Below are 26,054 nucleotides of genomic sequence, written 5' to 3' on the forward strand. Positions count from 1 at the left end.
GATTCAGGCACCTGAATATCATCAAATGCACAAGCCTTCTTGTCTAAATCCCGTTGACTTTTGGCAAGACTTAGGAGCCCCAGCTTTGAGATTGAGTCCAACCTATCATCCAACACTATCTAATCAACTAAACCATGGCACAAAGCACCCCATCCAGTCTCTTCTTAAACACCTCAAAGGATGGTGACTCCACCACCTCCCTGGGTAGCACATTCCAGTGGCAAATCACTCTTTCTAGGAAGAATTTCTTCCTAACATCTAGCCTAAACCTCTCCTGGTGCAGCTTGAGTCTGTGCCCTCTTGTTCTGGTGGTGGTTGCCTGGGAAAAGAGACCAACCCCCACCTGGCTACACCCTCCCTTCAGGTAGCTGTAGACAGCAAGAAGGTCTCCCCTGAGCTTCCTCTTCTCCAGGCTAAGCAACTCCAGCTCACTCAGCCTCTCCTCATAGGGCTTATGCTCCAAACCCCTCCCCTTTGTTGCCCTTCTCTGGACATGTTCCAGCAAGTCAACGTCTTTCCTAAACTGAGAGGCCCAGAACTGGACACAGGACACAAGCTGTGGCCTATCCAGTGCTGAGTACAGGGGCAGAACGACTTCCTAGCTCCTGCTGGCCACACTGTTCCTGATACAGGCCAGGATGTCATTGGCCTTCTTGGCCACCTGGGCGCTGGCACATCTGGTCACTGTATCTGTGGTCAAAAACAGGGACATGCTCCTGAAATGGGGAGACATGGAGTGGCTTTTAGTACCGCTAGTGACCTCAAGTGGCATGGATGTACCAAAGTGGCCTCAAAGGCAGCTTGGGACTCACCTGGGTGCTGTGTAAATTAGCTAGCCACATTTCAAAATCTGGACTCGAATCCTGTGGCACCTGCCTTTAACTGGTTATGGCATTTGCAGTAATGAGAGCATGGGCGACCAGCTCCCAATGGTGTAATTTTTTGAATGGGAGTTGGACGTACCTAACTAAGGCTCTGCACCAAAAGACTGGCTCAGCTTGCTGTCTGGAAGTATATTGAGTATTTTCAAATACACATTTGCCCTACAAACTATTGGAAGACTAATCTGTTACTTAAAATCAAAAAAGGTTCTACTTTTAAGTTCTTACAAGGCAAACAAACAAAACAACAAGCTTTGCACAGAAATATTCTTAAGTGTCAGAGAGGAAAATTCTGATTAAAGCTGTGCTTTGCAGCAATGCAGTGAGGTCTCCTCCTGCAATCACTTTGACACAAACAGCATTCACTTCTACCCTGGTAAACAGCATTTCCTTTACTGTTTCTACCAAGTGCAGCTCTAATATTTATCTTCTACTTTCTATTTGTTGTGTGATTCGGTTGAATACATTTTAGCTTCATAATAAACATCTCTGGGAGTTAATGGACCAGCAGAGAGGCTGCTGAGCTCCAAGCTGCACCAGCAACTCCCAGGGAATTACTTGCAGGTGCAGGTACTTGGCAGTGCCTGGGGCTTGCCAAATGCAGGCAGTTAATGAGTGGCATAAAAGTTTGGCTGGTGTGTTAGATGAACTGGGCACGCTGCAATGCCAGGGCTCGCAGCTCTCCTGCACCCAGCTCGGCAGTGCTTCCACCAGACATCCATCTGCCATCAGAATGAGCACCTCCTCACTGTAGCTGTAACACCCTGGAAAGCACAGCCTGAGGACCTGGCTAGGATGACTGGGGACAGAAAGAAAAACCTGCAACATCAGCTCACACTCGGTAATACCTCTTGTGAGGTTTTCTCTTTTTCCTTTTTCTTTATCCATTATGTAACATAAAAGGGAGAGCACCAGTTTTTGTACCTACATCAGTTTTGAGTCCTAGGAAATTAGGAAACACAAGATGTACTTGGCACTGCTGTGTGAGCCCCAGCCCTCACAGCCATACTGAGCTGAAGGGTAGGTGCCTGCCCTCTTCAGGTTTTCAAGAACAGTCATCTAGGGCACACCCATGCCACGGCAGTGCCATCTTGGTCCTCAGGGGATCAGCTAACTGCCTTTCTCTGTGAATTTTTCAGTGTAGCTGCATGTGTGAGCAGAACCAAACATGTGAAAGTCAGCCTGAGTGGCCAGGACCAGAGCAAGCAGGATAAGCAGGAGGTGGGGAGAGGGGAGGCTGCTTGGGGAAGACAAGCATAGTGTGACTGCCAGACCACACAGCTGGGCTGATCTTGTGCTCTTCAGGGGCTTTTCCATTTCAATGGAGGATGCCTGATTGCAAGGTAGAATTTGGGCCTTTGGGCTAATTTTATTTAATCTTACAAGATCTCCTGAGAGATTTCTAATGGGAACTCTGTATTAACCATCCCTATAGCTGCACATCCAAAGATTATTTAAACCTGAATGTCTTCTCAGCCCTCAACACTGAAAATCACAATCTACTGTTTCTATCCTTTTTTTTCCCCAAACCCTTGATTCCTCCTTCATCCCTATGTTGTTGCAGCTACAGTGTCTCTCTTTGAAGCTCCTCTAACAGTTTCTGAGAGTGGAACCTTTTACTCCTTTTCCCATTTGTGGGCACCACCTATCAGCAGTAGCAAAACTGTTGTGTTCAGAGCCTTTGACTAAGCTCTAAACATATAAAGTGGGAACCACAGCTAAGCCCTGGTAGCAACTGGAGGAAACCAAGCAAACCTAAAAAAAAAAAAAAGGCTCAGAGTGGTTGAATGATTTAAGTAAAAACACATGGAAAGTAAGTAACTACCCCAGAAATAACAAGTCCTGTGTGACCTCTGTTAATGTTCAGTTCTTTGATCTGCCTGTCTTCTGGTGACTCGTCCTACCTGCACTGCAGAGCTGAGAGGGATGATGTGCTGTAGGGAGCTGGGCTGTCCGCACCTTTCTTGCATGAGAAGAATGTCATTTTAATCACACCCCAGAGTAATTTGCACTTGAACTTGTGTGGGAGGTGCATGTGCCTTCAAAGGCATAGGTCTTCACTTCTGAAAATCACCTTGGTGATAACAGATGACTGTGCACACCCCATTGGTCTTACTCTTCTAGCTTGTTTCCAGCACTGTCATTGTTGAGGAGAGGGTTCCTCCAGGATCTCGTTGGAGTTTTATGGTCTGTGCATCTGCAGGCTCTCAGGTATGTGCATAAGAAGTGTTTTACCCCTGATATTTGGCTGTTTCTCATGTGTGACAGAAACCTGCTGTGCTCTTTTTCTTCCAGTTCTGCTGCCTCGCACTCCATAAGTACCTGTCCTGTTTAGTATTAGCTTGTTGTTGTTTGTGTGTACAGTTACACCTCTGAGCAATATGGTCTGTGACACCTATGCTGGCACTGCTTGCGTTAATGACAGCATTTCACACAAACACTGAATTAAATTCTGAGTGGATATAAAATAAGGAGGCTCTACTCACTTGCAGTTTTCAAGCCCTGCTTACCTGACTTCTTACATGCCAGCATAGTCATGTGATGGACTTCACAAGGCTGGTTGGAGTGCTGCTTAGTCAGAAATCAGCATGATTTATACTTTTCTTTTTTCCTAACAGGATAGAACCTGCTCTTAAGTGTTGACCTGTCCTACAGGTGCACAGTTTAATATGTGGAATGTTATATTTGAAAAGTTATTATTTAAATACCTTATTTATGTATATTGTTGTGAAGTCTATGTAATAAATTGAAAAGCATAAATACTGGGGAGGTTCTCCACAACACACATCAATTTCCTGATATTTTTGTCACCTGTATAATGCAAAATACTGTTACCAGTTACTTCCTCATCATCATTCACACTGCAAATTAAAAGTAACTGATATATATTATCACACAACAACTGCCTTTCCTTCTTGTACCTTGGTTACCTCCATCATCACAGTTGTTACACCTCCTTCTCCAGCACCCACCAGTCAGGTGTGTAGTGAGTGTTTTGTGACATGTTCCCATGCAGCACGGGGTAGGTATTAGCACCATCTAGGAGGGATGCAAATGATGTAATGTGCATGCCCATAAGGCTGTAAAGAGCACTGGGGTGCTGCTGCTGTTACAATAAATGAGGTTGCCGTTGCCACGGCTTTCCACAGACTCCTGTGGCTTGCAAAAGATGATGTTGACCAGCCAATTACGCTATATTAATGCTGACTACGAAACAAGGATCTAATCTGAATCTCATTGATGCTAATGAACAGTTTTACACCGACTTCAAAAGGTGCTGTTGGATCAAGCAGCAAATTATTTTCCTCCGGGGTATTTAAATTTTCATTGTGTCCCACAAAACCGGAATCTCTCAGGTCTAATGAGCAGTGTGTAACTCTTGCCCTATTACAAGGAAAATGCAGAGGCTGACATTGATGAAACAAGGTGGATCTTTCCTTCTGCCAGCTATTTGACAGTTGCGACAAATTGTCTTCTGCCGCGAGTTCCTACCAGAGACTCAGTTGTCGGTACAGAGGGCAGGGTCAGCAGTATAAACTTTCAGAGCTTCAAAAAAAAAAACCCTCAACCACAAGGTGTTTCTATAAAGCACACATTTCTGGCCTACTTGAATCCAGCTGTGTGACTTTCAGGTCAGGAAGAGGAATTACAATACAATCTTCACTAACTTTTGATTCTCCACAAAAGGTCTTAACAAAATTGGATGAGTTTTATATGAATATGTTAGCAGGGTGTAGAATAACTCTTTGCTTGCCTTCTTCTCACTGAACTGGTAGGTAGCCTTTCTAGTGTGAATAGAGCCTTTTTTTCTTCTTCTTCTTTTTTTTTTCCTTGGTAATGAAAGACTTAGGAAAATATAATAAATGAATGGAAAGAGAAGCACAGTAAGTTCTGCATCTTTTCATTGATCTGTTATTTTTAGTAAATCACATGTAATCATAACACAAAACCCCAGGAATGTGATGTGACAAAAAAAATAATCAGAAATCAAGCTCAACCTGAAATTAAAGGCATCAGCTTACATGTTTCATGAAAGCCAGAATACCTTTCAGATGGTCTAGTTAGCATATTGCAATCTACTTAGCAATGTAGTTAGCATACCACTGCATCTGGCGCAGTGCTCTGTTCCTTATTAATTTTCAGTACGTTTATTCGCTTGTTTTATACTTCAGATCTGCCAGCTGCTGCCAGATGTGCTATGCCATTTCCTCGGATTGAAGCCAGGGTTTACTCTCTACTTGCCTCCTACTCCAACTCTTGCAACACCTGTGCTTATCCCAGGTAGGGGCAGAGGAGATGGGTGTTTGGAGGGCAGTTCTACATCCACTGGAAACACGAGAAGAAAAAATTAATTATGGCATATACTGTATGTGAGAGAAATGAGTTACTGCCTAATTATGTCTCCTGTTTCCATTCAGATGAATTAACGTTTGTTGTGAGCCCTTGGGAAACCAGACACACTTTAAAGTTGTAATGAGTGCTATCATTATTGCTTTTGACAGTCATTGAAGTCTAATTATCTGATCATCTATTAAAAAAAAAAAAAAATCAAACTTGTTATATATGAGTTCTGAGCTGGCAAATTACAGAGCACTCACCTTAGAAGCTCAGCTGCTCTGCTATTTTCTGTAGTGGCACTGCCATCTCCTGGAAAAACTGAAGCTGTGCTTCCAAATTTTTCACCTTGAGGTTAAACTTTTTAAGAGCAAGTACAAAAGCCAACAACCTCTAAAATTTAAGGTGTAAAGAGCTGCTGTGATACCTCGTTTCCATGACATGGCTGCTCAGCTCCTTGTTACCAAAGGGGTTTGCTAAGGAACAAGAATGGGTGAGTTGTTTGGGCTGTTGTGGACTACTCCTAGCAAAAGGAGCTGGTGAGAACAACTAGGTGCTCCAGTGGTTTGGTGTTTCTTTACAAAGCAGAAGTGCTCCAAACACATCATGAATTGCCCACCAAGATATGGTGCAGCATTACTTCACTTGTTCCCAGCTGTCAATAACCCAGAAACAGATATTCTCAGATGATGGGGTTTTAGCAGTAAAGAGGTTTGTATTGCAGTTTTAACTTGAAAGGAGATGGTATTGAATCAGGTTGTCTGCTTTCTTGGCCTTTTCTGAGCCACCCTGTGATAATTAGCCTTGACTACCCAGCGGTTCTGTCTGCAACCAAAGGATTTCCCCCAGTTCCAAGCATGCCTCCTGTGTCTCTAGGCACTGTGATACTTTCAAGTTTTCTCTTAGACAAGAAAACTTTTCCTGTTTTAGTGTAGGCTATGTACATACCAAGGTCAGCTATTTAAAGCTCTTCCTACAACTGTACCACTGAACAAGGAGGAATATTTGCAAAGAGAAGAGGGGCAACAGATTTTTTTTTCCCCTCCCTGAACACATTTATTCCCTTCAGCACCAAAACTTTCCTGTCACGCTTAGGGCAATGTTTGATATAGGCCTACATGGGGAAAGCATCAGCAATGCAGAGCTTTAACCTGAGACAGACTGCAAAAAAAAATTGCTTCTGTTTTTCCAAGCATTCAAATGGGCATCTGCCAAGGTTCCTCAGCCACAAGCTACTACAAGAAACGTAGCTTGAACTGGCCTGGCAGACAGGGACAGGAATTCCTAGGACACTCACAAAAAATACTTCTGAAGAGCTGAGGTTTTTCTAATAAGCCATTATCCTCCCAGCAACCCTGTACTGAGTAGCTCATAGCAGTCCCAAAGCAAAACAATAACTAGAAAGATCCTCAGCTCTGAAAATAGGCCAGTTCATGCTGCTGACCAGTACAACACTCCCTTTTCTCACTTCCCACAAGGTTTCTGAAGTACTGCCAAACATAAATGTGTATGTAACAAGAATCTGAAGCCAGGAACACGAATTCACTTCTTCGGTCTCATTCTTACACAACCCCCAGCATTTCCATTGCCTTGCTCTCCTTGGCTTCCCACAGTAAAGGGCGCTCCCTAAAACTGACCATGCGGACTTGATTTTCACCTTTTCAACAGTGACAGTCCTGCCAGTCCACCACATGAGAAATACTGATCCAAATCGTACACCCAGGAGATAATACAAAACATGTCTGCACTGAAGTTCTGTCGACTTTAGGGTGAATTTACACATACTTAAGCAAGCTGGGGTCCACCCTGGCGCACCTCCTAAAGACAGTTAAGCTCATCACACATGTGACTGCCTACAGCCACCAAAAGAGGATGGTTCTGTGAGGCTGGCACCTTCCCCTGTACAATGACTTCACTAAGAGAGGCTTTTAATCGCAGTTAGCACAATAAACACTCCCTGAATTATCTGTACCTGAGCCGTAACGAAATCAATTCAGGATGAAGAACTTTTATGTCTAAGTAAAGTGAAAGTTTTGCCTGGTAATAGATAAAATTGTAGTTTAACTAGCCCTAAAGGTGGCTGGCATGTAGTAAAGAGACCATGTTCTCTGGTTCCCACTGTACTAAATGCATCCTCTAGCTGAAAGAAAACAGCGATTATCAGAAAGTCAATTGTCATTCTGCCTCTTTAGAAAAATTCCCATTAAAGATAAAGCCAATTTTAATTAGATTAAGTATCCAATTACTGTAATTACATTTTAAAAAAATTCACATCATGAGGATGACCCTTTTAAAAAGGGTTACAAGAATAATTAGTGTATTCATATTAACCAAAATGTATTGGATAATATTTATACCCAGAAGGCAAAGTACATTACACATATTTCACCTTTGGGGAAAGCTTGCAAATGTTTTGGCAGTGGTATGAATATTTATAGAGAAGAGCGTGCTTTAGCAAGATTATATGAGAAAGCATTTATATGCTCACAAATTTTTACCCAAGGGTAAAGTATACATAAAATGTAGTGCAGAGATTATGGATATGCAAAGTACGATTTAAGCGGCGAATTTATATCAGTTTGTTTAATTAATTGGAGCAGAATACTACATCCCTTATTTTATTTTTGTGACAGAAGGGCCCACAGAACTCAAGTCTGAGCTTGCTTTACTGCTGATCATCAACAGGAAGAAAGATGCAGGAAAAGGGTTTTTGCTCTGCAAGTCATCACCTTGTTTATAGGTTAAAACATCCCCCTTAATGTGTTCCTGATCACACTGTGTAAGCAACCCCCTCTGTTGCCTGATGTTACCTTACCAATTCACCACAACGCTGGAAAACACAAAGGCAGCCTCTAGTCAACACTGCTCATTTAGGGGCAAATCCAGTTCTCAGTATGGAGAAGACTTGAAGATATGCCAAGATATGCTCACACACACACACACCACAGCCTTGTTCTACTACCCACAGAAGGCACAGAGGATGTGACACATTTTTACCTGGCTGCACACAGAACCCTTATTTCAGGTAGCCAGTACAACACACCACAGAGGTCATCCCAGCAGGTACTGCCCATGCAGTCTAACCACTGATTCTTCTCTGTTCTGCAGCTAATCAACAGATTTGGCAATTACCAAGGCATTACAAACTTCCTCAGAAAAAAGCTCTCAGGCTTCCTGCTGCTGTGTGCATTTACATACTCTTGTATGCATTTACCTAACCCTGCAGTACTTGCCCCTTGACTACCAACAGACTCTGCACTAGGAAGTATGCTTGCAGCATGCACACAAACACCTTCTTAAATTAGGTGAGAGGAAGCTGTGATGGGACAGCTTTTGGCAAGATCTAGACATATGAGAAGGTTCCCAAGCCATTTGTTAGTTTGATTAAGTTAAGAAATTTGTTCCTAATTTACATTTATAAAGCTTGTTCATTTTTCTAGCAATTTATGTATGGTAAAGAATGAGCAGACAAAAAAAAGAAAGAAAAAAAAGAGAGACAGGCTTAAATTTATCCATTCAAGTTCTTTCACATTGATTTGCTTTTCACTGAATTATCAGCAATTGTACTCAAGCACTGATGCCTTTCTTGGTTTTCAGAATTGTTGAATATTGGTTTAAATAATCCATAGTTTGGTAGTCATTAAGCCACAGACTGCAGATCATAGTATCATAGTATCATTCAGGGTTGGAAGGGACCACAAGGATCATCTAGTTCCAACCCCCCTGCCATGGGCAGGGACACCCCACACTACATCAGGCTGGCCAGAGCCTCATCCAGCCTGCTCTTAAACACCCCCAGGGACGGGGCCTCGACCACCTCCCTGGACAACCCATTCCAGGGTTTCACCACTCTCATGGTGAAGAACCTCCTCCTCACATCTAGCATGAATCTCCCCACCTCCAGCTTCATTCCATTCCCCCTAGTCCTGTCACTACCTGAGATCCTGAGAAGTCCCTCCCTAGCCTTCCTGTAGGCCCCCTTCAGATACTGGAAGGCCACAATTAGGTCACCTCGGAGCCTTCTCTTCTGCAGACTGATCTTATGCAAATATTTACCTACACACATAAAAAGGTTCTAGCTTCTGAAGATGACCTTCCTCTTAAAGGAAAAAGTTGCAATATATGGCAAATATTTGTGCAAATGGACAGTAGCTTCAATGCTGATACTGCCTGCATAGATAATAGTATGAACAGGTACAATCTCCTCAGCTTACACTGTCATTTCCTGAGATTTGAGCTTTCTTGCAAAATACAGTAGGCCAAGAACATCCTCAGGAAAAAGAGAAGAAAAACAAGACGGGAAAAAAAGGCTTTAAAAACCTTTTTCAACATTAGTCCCTTGAGAAGGAGAAACTGGGAAAACTGGGAAGCATGGGATACCAAAAGGGCAGGTAAATGGCAGACTATCAGGGTTAAATAAATCGGAAGAAAATGGAATTTGTTTCTAATGTTCCTTTCTAGAAGTTCAAAATGAATCATTTGTTGGAGATTGCTACAGATACCTGCTGAATAGCTATTATAGTACCTGGCAGGCATTTTACCATGTAAGTGCTGGTTTTGAATACTCTAAAGGCTGTACTTATATAAGTTTGGAAGCATAAATCAAACAAGACATTTATGGCACTTATGAGAGAATCATTCTATGAAAACATCTCTTCCTATGTGATAACAAACACAATTCAAAGCAATCTAAATACAGCAAAATCCACTTCACAAGGGTGACCTTTTTGAGGCCCAAGTATGCAATCAGTGCATTTGTGGTACTCAGACTGTAGTCTGAAAAACACATGCTCAGATCAGAGTAGTTTTCCCTTTCCAGGAAGTAAAATTATTTAAAACATCCTCTTCATCTTCTTTGTCAGGATGCTCTTTTCAACAGTTATTTTGTATGACTAAAAATGGATTCCACAGCAAGCTGAACCAGGAGAATTTGACCTGTGTCTTCCACAGAAAAAGGACTGGACCTGTCCTTTTTGTGAAGCCCAAGACTTCTACCCTAGGCTTCCCCTCTAGGAGTTCTGTGTTTGATCTTAGAAGAAAAATAGGTTTATCAAGTATTCCTTTTTCAAAAACCTAACTCCTGATGATTGAAGACTTCACAAGAAGTCATGACAACTGTGTAGTCTTTATGTATAATCCCAGTATGAAATGCTTCATTCAGACCTGTTCACCAAGGCAGCTCCTAAGTATCAGTGTTTTGAATCAATGGCCTTGATGACACCTGTGGCTCTTAAAATGGTGAAACTATCCTCTGACAGCTGCAGCTAATGCCTGAAAGGCTCAGCTGGTGGCACAACTCTTCCAGTTGCTATTTGTCCTTCCCGCACATCCCAAGAGTTATAATGGAAAGAGAAATGATTCCCTAGGAGTGCTGTGCCAGGCCAGTGGTGGTCCCCTGTGGTCAGGGAAAGTGATTTTGCTTTCGGTGGAAGAACTGATGCTTTGGGTAACTTCAGCATGGACAGATACTGTCCTAAGCAGTTGCAAACCCACTGCTGTGCTATGCTAAAAAAGTTTTCTCTCCTGACTGAAGAGACAAAAGCTGCTGCCCATGGTAGAACATCATTGCCAGACAATGCAACATATTTTTCATGACATATTGAGGGAATTGTTGTTTTTAGTGGACTGACAACTCATTTCCAGTCAGGAAAATGCTCTTTTTGGTGCCCCAACCTGCTAACTTTGCTAACTGCAGGCATCAAGAGCTGCTGGCAAGTTTAGGAGAGACATAGCCACTGAAACAAATAGCTCCCACAGTTCTTATTTTCAGGAGCAGAATGAGGCGCTTTAGAAGTCCTAACGTGAGTTGCCTGAGAATAGTGAATGAGTGGTGGATGAAGGAGCTGTGGAAGCAGACAGTCCAGCCTGATTAGTCCAGTAATGAATGGCAGAATGTAGCCAAGGGCTGCCACCTCCCTAGGGCTGAGGTGCTCAGTAAGAACAATTTCTGGAATCATCCACCCAGTTTCAGTTGTTCAGACAGCAGATATCCCTTCTCTCAAGTGTCTGTGGCATTTTGCTGCCGTAGTGGTCTGCAGCATTAGTCAGAGAAATTCCGCCTTCAGCTCAATTCTAATTAAGAGCAGCTCTTGCGTAAAGTTGAGTTAAATTCAGTAGTCACAGCCCAGACCCCATGGAAAATAGTCTAATTCAACTACAGTAATACAGTGCAATATAAATATAATGGAAATACAAAACCATATAATTTAATTTGACATGACTGGCAGTTTTTTGCTTAAGTCGGTGAAAATGAGCAAGTACAGACAATGAACACCCCCCTCTTTCATCTTTTATTGTTAATACAGTAGGAAGGTGGTTTCAGGATGACGTTCCACAGCAGCAGCCTAAACAAATGCTGCAGCAATAAACAAATTTCAAGCTCTTTTATTGAAAACCTGTACACACTTATAATTTCTAAACTCCTTAGCTACTTACAGCAAATTGAATTGATTTTAAACATGATCTGGGCTTTGTCCCGTGTGCTCAGACACAGTAATTCTGTACTGAACCCAGGTGAGCCCTGGCTTCAACTAGTTCCTTGGGCCTAGACACTTTCCTGCCCCTGTATCCAATTGTCCACCAAGCAGCTGTCCCCTCGCTGGCAAGGCTGTGCACCCAGGTACCCGCTGGTGCTACCGGATGCCGCTGCAGCTCTCAGCAGCCGGGGCCCACCTGCTCCATCCTGCCATCGCTGCCACCAGCAGAGACCATTTGTGACACCAATGCAACCCTTCACTGGGAAGGAAAAGGGGGGAAAACCGTTTTCTTTTTTTTTCCCGTTTTCCCCCCGTTAAGTTTGCAGGGCTACAGCCACGTGAGGACGGACGCAGTCCGGTAAACACTTATGGTGGGAACGGAGAGATGGGTTCCAGGTGCCCCCCCCTGCCCTGCGCTTTGTGGTTTCCGGGCCGCTTCCACAGGACACCAACGCACCCCAGACACCTCCCGCTCCCCAGCGCCCCCTCACACGGCTGCCCAGAAAGACCCCACCATGCCCGCCCCAAGCCTCCCTCAGGCTCCCTCCGGCCGCTGCCCTGCACCGCGCCTGCGCTCTGCCCGCACCTGCGCAGAGGCCGGCGGCGCGGTACCGGCACGGGGACAGCTCTGCGCCATGGCGTACTCGACGTGCTGCAGGGTGGCCATGGTCTCCTGCCTGGTACTCTGCGTCTCCCTCCTCCTGCCGCGGACCTTCTTGTCTCGGGGCGGCGGGAGGCAGGAGCCCGGGGCTGCGCCGCTCGCAGCGCCCGCGCCGCCCGAGGGTAAGAGGCTGCCGCGGGCCGCCGCCGGCGGCTCCGCTGAGGCGAGGGAGGGTCGCTCCTCGCTGCCCGGCCCTACCGCCCTGGAACGGCGAAGTCTCTGTTCGGGGGCCGAGCGTAAAGCGTGGGCGGTGGCTTGGAGGTGAGGCCGGGAGGGCTCGCCGGGCACTCGGCGGTGGGCCACGCTGGATCCGGCCCCTGAGCGCCGCGGCCCCGGCGTGCTGCTGCCGGTGGCCAGGTGGTTTGTGAGAGAGCCTGGGCTGCACAGCGCGGCTGCAGATGCTGTGCCGCCTGGTATGAAAGCGTAGTGTGGCTCATTCTTCCCGTTACTGGTACCCGGGTCATTCACTCCTGCCCACACTTCAGTGACGTGCGGAGTGGCACAGCTGCCGTGATCTGCCTCTTTTCTTTTGCTTTAAACTCCCGGTAGTTAAAAATACTGCAGTTTTAATTTTATTTGGTTTATGCCAGTGAGGTACTAAAGCTGCTGAACAGAGACATACTATTTATTTTTTTTCCATTGTGATACATCCTTTTTTATTTGAAAGCTCTATTATTTTGTTATTTTCTGTACGGAGTGGTTTTGTTGTTGCATATGAAATAAAAGTTCATTTGAGTTGTCTTCATTGTTTAGTTTCCTATTCTAGCATTTAAAGCTTGGCTTCCATGCACCAGATTCTCCTAAAGATGTGCCACATGGTGACTCATTTAGACCCTCATCCTTACCTGTCCAGCCCTCCTGTTGTGTCCTCCCTCTCCACATATCCCCTCTTACGTTCTAGAAGAATGAGTTCATACAAGCATCCCCCATTCTTTTCATGCCCATTGCCTTTTAATGTATATTTTTCTACCCAAGACACTTGACACAGGTAGGTAGTGTCATAGCCCCAGGTCTTGGCAGAGAGTTTTGCCCAGGGCTGCCTGCAAGCCAGAGGTGAGGCTGGTGGAAGTACAGAGGACTTGCAGCTTGTGGTGGCCCACAAGGACCTGTGTTTGGTGGCTTCCATCTTCTGCAGGCTTGCAACAGCTGGTTCTTGTGTGACCATATTCTTCAATGACATTGATATAATTTGACCAGGTTTTTCTAGGACATTGAAGCTGAAGTTACTGCTGAAAACAATGTTATGTTGAGCTGAAATATGTGGCTGCCCTTCCACGGTTGTGTATATTCCTGGTCTTTAAGAACTTGAATGTGAGTTGTAATAACAGCAGAAGGGCAAGGAGGGTTGTAAATAAGATTAAGTGACTTTCTGCTGGGGTGTAGAAAACTGCTATCATACTAATGGTTGTTTACTGTTTAACAAGTAGAAATCGTTTCAATAAGATACATCTGTGATAGACTTTAAGCAGTCTGTTGAACATGCTTGAGATTCTTGCCCTGCTGTGGGCCAAAGCATAGTGATAAAGTACACCTGTGTGAATCCTGGTAAAAGGTAGAAATGGCAGGTTTGGTGATCCTCTAGCATGGACCATGGTCTGCACTGCCCACATGCCTGCTTGTGTGCCTGCTGGGGTATTGCTTCAAGGATCCCCTGGTTGGTGAGGTAATGAAGACAAATTTACTCTGCATTTCGTCCTGTGTTGGTCCTATGCCTGGCTTATACATAGGTTCATCAGTACTGTAGGTCTGCATGTTTATAGTTTCACTACAGAATCTCGTAATGATGAAAACCTGAATGGTGGCCGATTTTTTTGGCAGCGTATCAAGAGCCGTACTGTGAAAAGCTCTACAAAGGCCCAGCAGAGAGCACAGGGGCTGTAGAGTCACCTGCCAGAAGCAGGGATGGGAGCTGATGCTCTGGGAGGTGATGCTGGCTCTCCCTTAACTTCTGCCCCTCTTCAGCTCCTGACTCCGATGTCACAGGGATACCAGATGACAGACATTTGACAAACAGGAACAGGCTGCCCAGAGAGCTTGTGTTGTCTCTTTCCAAAACAGCCTTGATGTCTTCCTGTGCAACCCAGTCTAGGTGTACCTGCCTTAGCAGTGCAGTTGGACTAGATGATCTCCAAAGTCCCTTCTAACTCTCACCATTCTGTGATTCTCTTTTCCCACAGCAGTGCAGTCTTGGGCAGTTATCACTTAATGTTCTGGTGCTTACTTCTTTGGCTGCAGGATGGACTAGATGAAATTGATCTGGCAGAAAAATTAACTTAAAAACAACCAAATGACATTCTTTGCAGTGTCATCTGCCTGATGAATGATAGTATCTCTTCTAGCACAGCCTGCTTTAAGCAGTGTTGTCATAAGCTGACTAATTGCTGCCACAGCTGAATGCTTAAAACAGGTAACATAAACTCTCTTTACATCATCAATATGTAGTATAAATATTTTTTCCATCACCCTGAAGGAACTGACAGCACAGCAGAGGGTGTGCCTAATCCAGAGCCAGTGCTCAGTGTGCTCTGCTGCACCCCAGCACCTGGCTGAGGACGTAATGCCTCACCTCCGCTGATCTGTTTCAGATAAGAATTTATAGTCCATATTTTCAATTTAATAGCAAGAATTTCATTACACCTGCTCTGTAGAACAAACTTTATTTCACCTGAAGTTATTTTTTTATTGGAAGAATAAATCTTGATTGAACAGTTCAATTCATATCTCTGTCATTAGTTGTCCTCTTCAGTGAACTGATAACTGCAGCTACCTGACAGAAGTTTCAGGGCCTTGAAGTAATCATGTCATTCTCGAAGTTAATAAAGTGCTTATTGTAGTCTTGGGGGCAAAATGCCTCTGAATAAAACATTCTTAAAGTTTACTGCCGTTTGTTAGAACTCGATGTTAACAGAAGGCTTTTTATTGAAACAGGCTTTAAGCTTGGGAATGCTTCTCTAATAAAGCCATTTTCCAAGGTCTCTTTTAGGGAGATTGTGAGCATAGCACTATAGAAGTTAATATTATCTTGCAGGCAGGGTTCTTCTTTTCCCCCAGTAATCGTTTCATGTATATGAAAGAACTTATTTAAAGAACTTGCTGTGAATGTATCACATTTGTCGTTTACTTCATGGGCAGGCATTAGAATTTTATTTTTTTTTAAATCTTTTGGAAAAGAGGGGGGAAAAAAAAAGAGCTACTGGCAGTTAAAAAAGTTCTTTTAAGTCTAATGTTCATAAATATATGCCATGCCATTTTGTAAAGCTCCCCTCTAAGTTGGTTGTTTAAGAAGAACCTTACAGTTCCGTGACAATAGGGGTATAGTCTGTCTGCATTCTGAGGAACAATCAAGTAGCATCTGCTTTTTGAGGAAAAAAATGCATGACTGTTCAGGTGTCACCTCTGCCCAGCTTGGATTTGTGCAGTGCACACATCAATTGCCTGCAGGAGTCCTTATTTAAGAAAATTAAGGTATTTCCATTTTGGGTAGTTTTTATGTATGCGGTGGTGTGGGGTTTTTTAAAGTCCACCTGCAATATGCAATTAGAAATGTTCAAACATTTGACTGGTCCATTAAGAGCAGTGCAGTGGTTCAAAGTAAGGATTTCAAACCTCTCATTCCTTGTGACCTTTTCTGTTTGGCTTTCTGAAGTTTTGTTGTTGGGAACGTGGCTAGGGCTGTTTTGTAAATGTCAGTGAAAGAGCAAGAACTAAACAAATGCATACTGTTTGTCCAGTTCATCTTGGTGGTACACTGTATGCCAGAATCTGAAGTATTTATAAAAAAGATTAAGAAGAGAAAAATACAAGTGACTGCAAGTGCAAGGAATCTAAAACCTGGCTCTTGTGGTGTAATACTGAAATACTTGTGTAATACTGAAATAGAGTGGCCTCAACAACAAACCACATGTGAACTTGTAGTGCAGAAAATGGATTCATTGGTTGGGCTTTCTGTGGGAAGATATGTCGGGGAAATTAGAGGGCTTTAAAGAATAGCAACAGAAATTATATAGTGGCCTGAAAGAAAATTTAGATTATATGTCAAGAAAATAGTTTCTGTATAGATTATTCTAAGCTATGATATTAAACATGGTGGTTATGCAAGAAAACCTAGGAGGAGACTTTCAGTCTGCAGATCAAGTTACTTTATCCTGGAGTCCGTGTGTCTCTCAGTCTGTTGCCACTTGCAGGTTTAGAACCCTTTGGCCAATTCATCTCATTGAAGTGAGAGAGAAAATAAATGTTTTATGAAAATACACTGCTGAGAGGGGCTAAAGATTAATTCAAGTGTCCTGAGGCAGAGGCTTCAGTATGACTGCCTCTTTATTGGCACCTACCAGAGAGAGGAGTCTAGCATACCCTATTTAACAAAAGCTGTGCTTAAAGCACACATCTTCCTTAAGTATCAAGTCCAGCAGCGCACAGGAGAAAAATGTACTCTGAGTTCTGTTTGTCACAGAAGTGTGTTGTCATTTCTGATCCCTGTGACTGTCTGAAAAGGCAGCAGTTTGCTTTTTCAGTCACTACAACAAACATTTTACCAGGAAAATGTAAATGGTACCTCAGCATCCCTAATCATAGGAGACAGAGTTTGAAGATCAGTTTGAGGACTGGAACTTGTATTGCTGAGCCAGAAGGATAATTTTGTGTCCCTCTGGCAGGTATTTTTCCAGTTAAAGCTTTTGTAAACCATCCAGCTGCTTTGCTGTTAGACTGTGAGTGTTTTGTTTAGTTGGTTTTGTATGCTCAGTAAGGAATAGGAAACCTCTGTCTCAGAAAACCCCACAATATTAGCATTTCCAAACCAAAGCAGTGTAACCATGCTGTTGGGATGGGGACAAAGGAAAAAGGCATCGCTCCTACTGCAGAGCACGAGCTGAACTGTGGGTGCTGTCCCACTGAGGAGCAGCTTGGTTAAAGTTTGACAAGCAATATGAAGAGTATCCTTTGCTGTCAGCTTGGACAAGTCATGCACACTTCCCAGACTGCCATTTCCCATCTCTAGCCCTCCTCTTACACTTCCTGGGATCTGAAGAACATGCACAATTTTAAAATGAAGTCCTGTATCATAAATCTCCTGATGAATGGAGTGCAAACTTGATGTAGCAACAGCCCATATCTACTGTATGTCAAACTTCTCTTTTTACTATATATCTATGTGTGTAGCCTAGCTTTTTACAGCAGTCAAGATGTTGCAGACATTGTCTAGACAAAGAGTTAAGTACAAAGAGTTAAGTACAAAGAGTTAACCTTTATAAATAGTCAAGTTGGGCTCAGTAGCAATTCCTAAACTGCATTAGGTAGAACTTGTAACAGCTGCCTTGGCAAAGAAGGCACTTGGATGGTCTGAGTATGATGGTTGGCTGTTGTATTGGGTGTGCTATAAATAAGCTTTCTAAGATCAGCTTTTTGCAGTTGAGTGTTGATATTATTAAAAGATGAAAAATCAGTAATTCTGAGGTGATACTGATATTAATTACTTCATCTGCATTCAGAAACCCACAGTCTCTTAACACAGATGTCAGGTGGGGCATAATTTCATTTTTGGATTTAAAGCTATTCGAAGGGACAGGATAAGACAAAGCATGCTGTGCTCGCCCTCTAGCTGGTTTGCAAAGTTGACTGAGGGATTAAACTGACAAGTTATTAAACATCTTGGGTAAACCTCAGGTAAAAATATTGCAAACCCAGGTTTGGTGAGGTTACTGTATGCAGCAGTCAGGTCTGGGAGAAGTCAACCCCGAGGCTGTCGTAGGGGAGTTGGGAAACATTTCAAAATCAGAGCAGCACTGTGACATCCTTCAAAACGAAGTGAAGGTTAGTGCTCTTCCCTCCCCATAGCAGGGAAAATGTCCCGCTGAAGCACTCACCATCCACCCTGGCAGCTGCAGAGTGCAGTGAACAAGGATGCAACATGTGCCCTTCTGTGCTCACACAGAAGTGTCCCTAGATTTTATTGATGGAGAGGATGTGGTTGCTTTCAATTGAAATAGGTTTGTTTCTTCCCTGGAAATGTGGACTCCAGTCACATCACCTACCAGTGTGTGTGCTAGGCTTGGGTTTTTTAATAGCACAAGATACCTTGTTTAATTGGCAGTGGCATCCAAATGGCTCTGCATTTCCATTCCTGTACTGTGCACTTGACAGCTTTGTGCGTGTGGCGCTTTTAAGCTGCCTGTGCCATCAATTTCCTGGATAATTTGCTTGGGTTCTTTACAAAACAAACAAACAAAAAGGGATCTGGAAAGCAACATTTATTTTTTACAAAATGAGAAAATAATTATAAAACTTTAAAGATTTAGAACTAGAAGCCATGAAGTTCCCTTTTAAAACTGTTTTGGTAATGAAATTACTAGTGTGTGCCTCTTCGGCCTGAGTAATTGAATTGAATCTTTTAAAGCACAATTGAGACCTTGTGGATAATACAGAAAACTATTCTCTTTAAATACAGTTTCACCTCTTTCATATTTTTTCTTTATTCATATTTTTTTTTAATGTTTTCTGGTTTATCTTTATTTTTTTTTATAAAGAGTATTTGCCTAAGATGTTTTCCAATGTAGGTTTATCTACCCTGCTGTTTCATCCCCATCTCAGTGATGCAGCTCACTACACGACATCACGCTTATTTCCACAGTGACCTACTGCCACAAGGCATTCCTGCTGCAGCAACGAGACTCTCTTGTAAATAAGGTGCTATGCTTTCCATCACAGACTTTGAATAATTCACTGAAATTAAAGTGTATCATAACAGCTTCCTCAAAGTTGAGCCTGAGCTGCTCTTGAGAGGGGTTTTGGTCAGTGGTGGTACACCCAGGCACTTTCACAAATATTGATACCACTCCCTGATATATATTTGCTGGCATTCTCTGTGCTCAGGAATTGAGCTGCCTATGATGGTATTTCCTAGCAAGAGCAAATGTTGATTTAATCTAATTTCCTCTTGTCTTGCTTCTCATAAAAGTATTTGCAGCTGGGTACTCACAGAAGTAAATTTAGTTGTTTTCAGTGCTATTTCAAACCTGGATTTTGTTTTCTTTATGCAAGTATATGCAGCCTGCCCCAGCACCACTGAGTGGAATAGAAGTAGGAATAGAAGTAGGAATAGAAGTAGGAATAGAAGTAGGAATAGAAGTAGGAATAGAAGTAGGAATAGAAGTAGGAATAGAAGTAGGAATAGAAGTAGGAATAGAAGTAGGAATAGAAGTAGGAATAGAAGTAGGAATAGAAGTAGGAATAGAAGTAGGAATAGAAGTAGGAATAGAAGTAGGAATAGAAGTAGGAATAGAAGTAGGAATAGAACTAGGAATAGAACTAGGAATAGAATAGAATAGACCAGACCAGACCAAGTTGGAAGAGACCATCAAGATCATGGTGTCCAGCCCATCATCCAACACTATCTAATAGTGTCCATGCTGCCTGGCTTTCCTGCTGCATGTGCCAGGGGTGAGCTGCAGCCTAGCTAGCTTGGCAGTCCCCATCTCTGGTGCTTCCATCCAACACCTCCTGCTGCCATACTCAGAGGCTGAGTAGCTGAGTGATTCAGTTCAGGCCTAATCAATGGGAGTGCAGGTGCCAGTCCAAACTGGATGTGGAGACAGAAAGCAGGGTGTCAAGTACACAGAGGAATAAAATAGTGAATTTCATGGCAAAATTACTGAATTGCTGGCAGCAAGAAAATAGAATAATGTGTGAGCTTAAATGTATTGCAATTGTAGTAGCTTTCTGTTGAATGAAATCGTCCACAGTACTGTTTCAGGCTCTCTGCAGTCTTACTCTAGCATCCATGCGTGCATTTATGCTCACTCCCCTTTCTTGTGTCAAATTACCTCTGCCTCTCTCAAGGCTAGAAACCATTTTTTTCCATCTAAAATGCCAAAGACAATGTGTCCCAGGCTAGAGTCAATCTCTCTTTTAATAGTGTTTTACCTCTCTCATTTTTAAAGAGAACAGTTGGAGGTGCACCACTTTGTTTCATTACTCATTTGGTAAAAATCAGGTAAAATACTACTTCTTATGCCAATAGCCATAGCAACAGCCAGAGCTGTACTGGGCAAACACTGCAGTCTTGTATCAGGATGTTTCATGGGTAGTAGTTTATACATTGACCCCCCTCACAGCAGAAAACAGATAGGATATTGGGGTGGGTTTTTTTTGATTAGAGAACCAGATGCAGAATCATAGAATTGTTAGGGTTGGAAGGGACCTCAAGGAGTATCCAGTTCTGACCTCCCTGCCATGGACAGGGACACCTCACACTGGATCAGGTTGCTCAGAGCCTGGCCTTAAAAACCTCCAGGGATGAGGCCTCCACCACCTCCCTGGGCAACCTATTCCAGTGTCTCATCACCCCCATGGTGAAGAATTTCTTCCTAATATCCAATCTGAATCTACCTATTTCTATTTTTGTTCCTTTCTCCCTAGTTCTATAATGACAGCCTAAAAAGTCCCTCCCCAGCTTTCTTGTAGGCCCCCTTAAGATACTGGAAATCCACAACAAGGTCTTCCTTGGAGCCTTCTCTTCTCCAGACTGAACAGTCCCAAATCTCTCAGTCTGTCCTTGTAGGAGAGGTGCTTCAGCTCTCTAGTCTAAATCTATAGTAAGAGTTTGGGTTTTCATCCTGCTAGGGATACTGATACCAGATCTTCGAGGACATATATCTCTATAAAAAAAGGAAAAGAAAAGAAAAGAAAGCAAGCAAAGAAGTGTCTTGTTAGTTGCCCTGCCTGTTTTTCTCAACATTAAGAGTAATTATGCATACCTAACTCTTAGCACTGTGTATAAGAAGTGACTGAAGATTGAGTTTACACACTTAGTAATTACAGTCACACAAGTTACTTTATTCACCAGTGGGGGTGCATGAAAAAGTAGAGAAAAATAGGTCAGTCATGCCTGCTGCAGCTTTAGAAGATAGAGAGGAAAAGTAATAGAAGATAATAATGTTTGTGTGGTTTTTTGCAGGGAAGCTGGGTCGCTTTCCACCAAGGATGCATTACCAGGCCACTCCCAGCAGTCCAGCTGCCCCTCACTTTCCAAGGTCTCACCTTGCTGAAGCAGTTGCCAAAGCCAAGGCAGGTGGAGGTGGAAGTACTGGTGGAACTGGGAGAGGTCTTGTGGGGCAGATTATCCCTATATATGGATTTGGCATCTTCTTATATATCTTGTACATTCTATTCAAGGTAAGACCAACTTCAATTGAAATGTCAAGGAAATAACTGAAAGAAACCTTGAAACAGAAATTATAGTCTCATTTCTGTGCCTGGTTCCATATCAGCCATGCTCAAAATAAAACCACCAGCTTCTGCTGGACCTTTGACTGATGGTTGGAAGACTGAAGTGTGCTGAGGGCTTTGCTATTGCAAAGACTGGAGCTGAGAAAGCAGGGCTGAGTTGTTGTGGTCCTGTATTGACCTCTGACCATTTTTTTAAGGGCTTTTGTTTTTTCCCCCTGGAAAATGTGCATGTCTAGAGCAATGTTATATTAATTTTGAGTGTATACATAGTCTTCTTTTCTATTAGGTGTGGCTACATGTTATGTATGCTGTATATATCACATACTGTGTTAGGCATTTAAAGTGAGAGAGAAGGAGTACAGTTCTTGTATACCTTCTGGAATGAAAACACCACCACGTTGTTGAAGGGGAGTTTGTAATAATACAGATTGTATTGACCATGCTGGAACTGCCCCAGCTGAGGAGCTGGTTGAAAGCTAACTTAAAAAAGAAGCACAGCCCAACCTCCTCCCAAGTGTTTCACACATAATTTGAGCTTCTCATAGCTTTTTGTTACAGAGTTGTGACTTGCATGTTGGCAATGACAGTCAGCTGTGTGGGAGGAGGGAAAAGTGAACTTGTGAAAATGATTTTTCCTTTGAATGAGAGTCCAGAATGAGCAATGTCCAAATGGTTGAGCCTGCTCTGGTCAGACAGAGGCAAGGACAAAGTGAATTGGGTAAACTGATAAAACACAGAGAAGACAAAAGGACTGGATAGCCTGCATCTGCTATATAGAGCCAGGCAATGTGTTTGCTGCAGGTACAAAGTTGGTAAGGAATAATGGCAGAAAGCCCTTCAAGAGAGCCAAGCAGAGTCCCATAATTCCATCAGAACCTGTCCCTTATTTCACAATAATTGCCTGGTGTGTTGTGTTCTTTTGTTTTGGTTTTTTCCCTCCTGTAGACAGAAAAAAGGAACAGATAATTCTGAAACAAAATTATTTGTGATGCCTTCACTGGGCTTAAAAATACAATTTATTCCAAGTGTGTTTCAGGAGTTGGCAAGATCTCCCAGGCATTTTTCATGGTCATCTGGTTTCACTGTTGGGAATGCATTTCTGTGGTTACTTTCTGGCATATTTTAGGGTTTTTAAATGCTTTTTTCTGTTGCCTTTGGGGCTTATGTATTACTCTGGTGGTAACTCATATAAGGGTCATCTGTTTTCACTCATCAGTTGGCTTCCAAGGGAAAAACTACTGCTGGAGAGCGGAAATGCCCTACTGCTGCACCTGGAAACGCGAAGAGGAAAATCAGTGAGTATGAATTCTGAGGTATAATAGATCTGTGTAGCTATTGACCCTGTAGAGGCGTGGCCCAACTGTGTTCTTCAAGTTCTGGGCACACTGTAAAGCTGCTGTTCTCTCCCATGAAGAGCAAGCCAGAAGCTTCTGTGATGGAATGATCAAGATTTCAAGTGAGTTACTGTGTGGTCACTTTCTAATCCCGTTCAGCTAATGATATTCTGCAATAGTAGCCTGATCTCAATCCCTCCTGGAAGCAGTGGCTTTTCATGAAGTTCACTGAATTAACTCTCTGGATTTGCTGAAAAGCTATGTAGATAATAGTTGAAAATGGATAATAGGATGTCCATCTATAATTATTCCATAATCCGTGATAGTCTAGTAATAGTATATATAAAGATATTATTAAAAGCTTGTTTCATCTGTTTGAATTTGTGAATTCTTAGCCATCACCAGGCATTCAGGAGTTGATCTGCTAGAGGGTAGAGAGGCTTTGCAGAGAGACCTTGACAGGCTGGACAGGTGGGCAGAGTCCAACGGCATGAGATTGAACACATCCAAGTGCCGGGCTCTGCACATTGGCCACAACAACCCCATGCAGTGCTACAGGCTGGGGTCAGAGTGGCTGGAGAGCAGCCAGGCAGAGAGGGACCTGGGGGTGCTGGTTGATGGTAGGATGAACATGAGCCTGCAGTGTGCCCAGGCAGCCAAGAGGGCCAATGGCATCCTGGCCTGCATTAAGAACAGTGTGGCCAGCAGGAGCAGGGAGGTCATTCTGCCCCTGTACACTGCACTGGTTAGGCCACACCTCGAGTACTGTGTACAGTTCTGGGCCCCTCAGTTTAGGAAGGAGTTTGACTTGCTGGAATGAGTTGGTCTCTTCTCCCAGGCAGCCAGCACCAGAACAAGAGGACACAGTCTCAGGCTGCGCCAGGGGAAGTTCAGGCTGGAGGTCAGGAGGAAGTTTTACACGGAGAGAGTGATTGCCCATTGGAATGGGCTGCCTGGGGAGGTGGTGGAGTCGCCGTCACTGGAGGTGTTCAGGAGGAGACTTGACAGGGTGCTTGGTTACATGGGTTAGTTGATTAGGTGGTGTTGGGTGATAGGTTGGACGTGATGATCTTGAAGGTCTCTTCCAATCTGGTTTATTCTATTCTATTCTATTCCCTACCTTTTTCCTCCCCTTTTTGCAATGCTCAGAGTTTCATGAGCACAGTAAATCAAGCATTCTGAAATATTGTTGACTTTACCTAAACATCAGTGGGATAGATTCAACTATTTGTAGACATGTATTAGATAAATTAATAAGCTTACCATTGAAGAGTGGATGAATAGTTACTGTAACAGGATCTGAATGTGCTGTGTTTGGCTGGCTAAATTGTAATAGGGAAGAAAAGTACTTATGGCTTTATAAACGTGCTAACAGTAAGGTAATTCTCTTAACATAGCTGTAATTATCCTGACATTAATGTGTATATTAGGAATACCTAATGTGCTCAATGCTATAGATTGTCTTTTCAGTGCACTTACACTGCACTCTGCCTGGCAATTTTGTGCAATTTATTAGCAATGGTAATTGTATTTTTTTTCTCTGATGCTTAGTAAGAGAAACTAACTTTGCAGCCAGTTAAACATTTATCGTTGTTATAACCCAGAGAATTAGTGATGAGAATTATTTTGCCTTTTTCTAGAGCTCTTCATTTGTATTCCTAAAGCACTCATGGCAAGCTGTAGCAGAGCAGGGGCCCAGTCACTGCTCTGGGAACTTGAAGACTGAGTAGCCACTTACTTAGTGACCTGAAGAGAGTAACTTCCTTTCACTTTGCCATTTCCCTTCCTCTATTTTTAAGGTCTCAGACATGCAAAATCATGGTATCAGTGATGGCATTCTCTGCAGAATAGAGATCTTTCTAAAGGCAGGCAGTGTGTGGATGTCTTTCTCCATTCCTACAATATTGCAGTTCAGTTGCACCTTTGTGCTGCTTAAATGAGTATGCCTGGAGCAACTAACCCAAGCTGGTTCATTTTGTTTTGCAGTGGGGGACAGCAAAGTCTCAGTTACAGAGTTTTGAGTGTGAACTACAAAAGCCAAACAAAGAGCTCAAGCATTTCTGTGGATCTCCATGCTGTTGCATCCTTACTATTAATGCTTTAGGCTAAATTAAAGTTAGTCTGGATGTCCCTGCATATATGCAGGTGTGTCTGCTACTGTACTATGGAGACATGTTTTGAAAGAAGTGCAGCCATGGACACCCTGTGCTTTGCTTCCCAGGCAGGTGCCACACAGCTCCTGTTCATCCCAGTCAGCCTGGCAGATCATTAGCACTCACTGCTGCCCTGACACACCCATGCAGGGCTGGATGCCAGCAAGCCCATGAACCTCTTTGACAAAGATGTGGTTTCTCAAACATTACACACATTAGAAAATGCACAAATGACCTTTTGTCTCTCTTCTGAAGGACTTAACAGGGAAATTCTTTGAGAACTGTTAATTTTGCAATAGACAGTAAAGCACTATAGCTTCCTTAGGAGAGAGGAGATAAAAAAAGGGGGTATTTTCTTTTCCCCAACTTTAATCTCCAGGGCATTTACAGTGGCCCTCTCACTCTGCTTACTGGGAGGTTGCTCAGGAGCCTTGGAAAAGAGGTGCTTTATCACTGACAATAGTCTCCACTTTGTACCAAGAGAAGCAGGTAGAACTCTTAAAGTGGAGCGCTTTAGTTTCTTCACGACCAGTTTGGTTTGGTATGGGATGTGTTACCTGTGAGAAGGGCACAAGGATACATGTTCAAAGCTCCTACTGACAGATCTTGGGACTTTGCTTGTTTTACAGCTGATTATGAACTCAATCAACTCCAGGAAAAACTGAGAGAGACAGAAGAAGCTATGGAAAAATTAATCAACAGAGTGGGACCTAACTGTGACAGGTATGCTTCAAATAATGGCCTTTTAAGGAGAGATTCTGCTCTGACTAGTTTAGGAAGGATGTTGACTTGCTGGAACGAGTCCAGAGAAGGGCAACGAAGTTGGTGAGGGGTTTGGAACACAAGCCCTATGAGGAGCTGGGGTTGCTTAGCCTGGAGAAGAGGAGACTCAGGGGTGACCTTATCACTCTCTACAACTACCTGAAGGGAGGTTGTAGACAGGCGGATGATGGTCTCTTCTCCCAGGCAGCCAGTACCAGAACAAGAGG

At 43.3% G+C, this 26,054-nt stretch overlaps 1 protein-coding gene across 7 annotated transcripts in view; it reads left to right on the forward strand.

The window, feature by feature from the left end:
* Positions 1-5,095: 5,095 nt before the first annotated feature.
* The window catches only part of RIC3 (RIC3 acetylcholine receptor chaperone), a 63,804-nt gene continuing 42,845 nt past the window's right edge, over positions 5,096-26,054 (forward strand). For 6 of the 7 annotated variants that reach the window (XM_068148053.1, XM_068148056.1, XM_068148052.1 and 3 more), the window contains exons 1-4: positions 12,307-12,475; positions 21,307-21,524; positions 22,795-22,873; positions 25,695-25,788. In XM_068148053.1, the coding sequence (XP_068004154.1) occupies positions 12,328-12,475; positions 21,307-21,524; positions 22,795-22,873; positions 25,695-25,788 (539 nt within the window). In that variant the 5' untranslated portion in view covers positions 12,307-12,327. Of the gene's footprint in view, positions 5,163-12,306; positions 12,476-21,306; positions 21,525-22,794; positions 22,874-25,694; positions 25,789-26,054 lie in introns of those variants that run through there. The other variant, XM_068148051.1, reaches the window with a different exon arrangement.

The sequence above is a fragment of the Melanerpes formicivorus genome, unplaced genomic scaffold (genome assembly GCF_026170545.1).
Source record: "Melanerpes formicivorus ecotype bairdi unplaced genomic scaffold, bMelFor1.0.p_v2 SCAF_16, whole genome shotgun sequence".
In the NCBI taxonomy this organism is placed as follows: domain Eukaryota; kingdom Metazoa; phylum Chordata; class Aves; order Piciformes; family Picidae; genus Melanerpes; species Melanerpes formicivorus.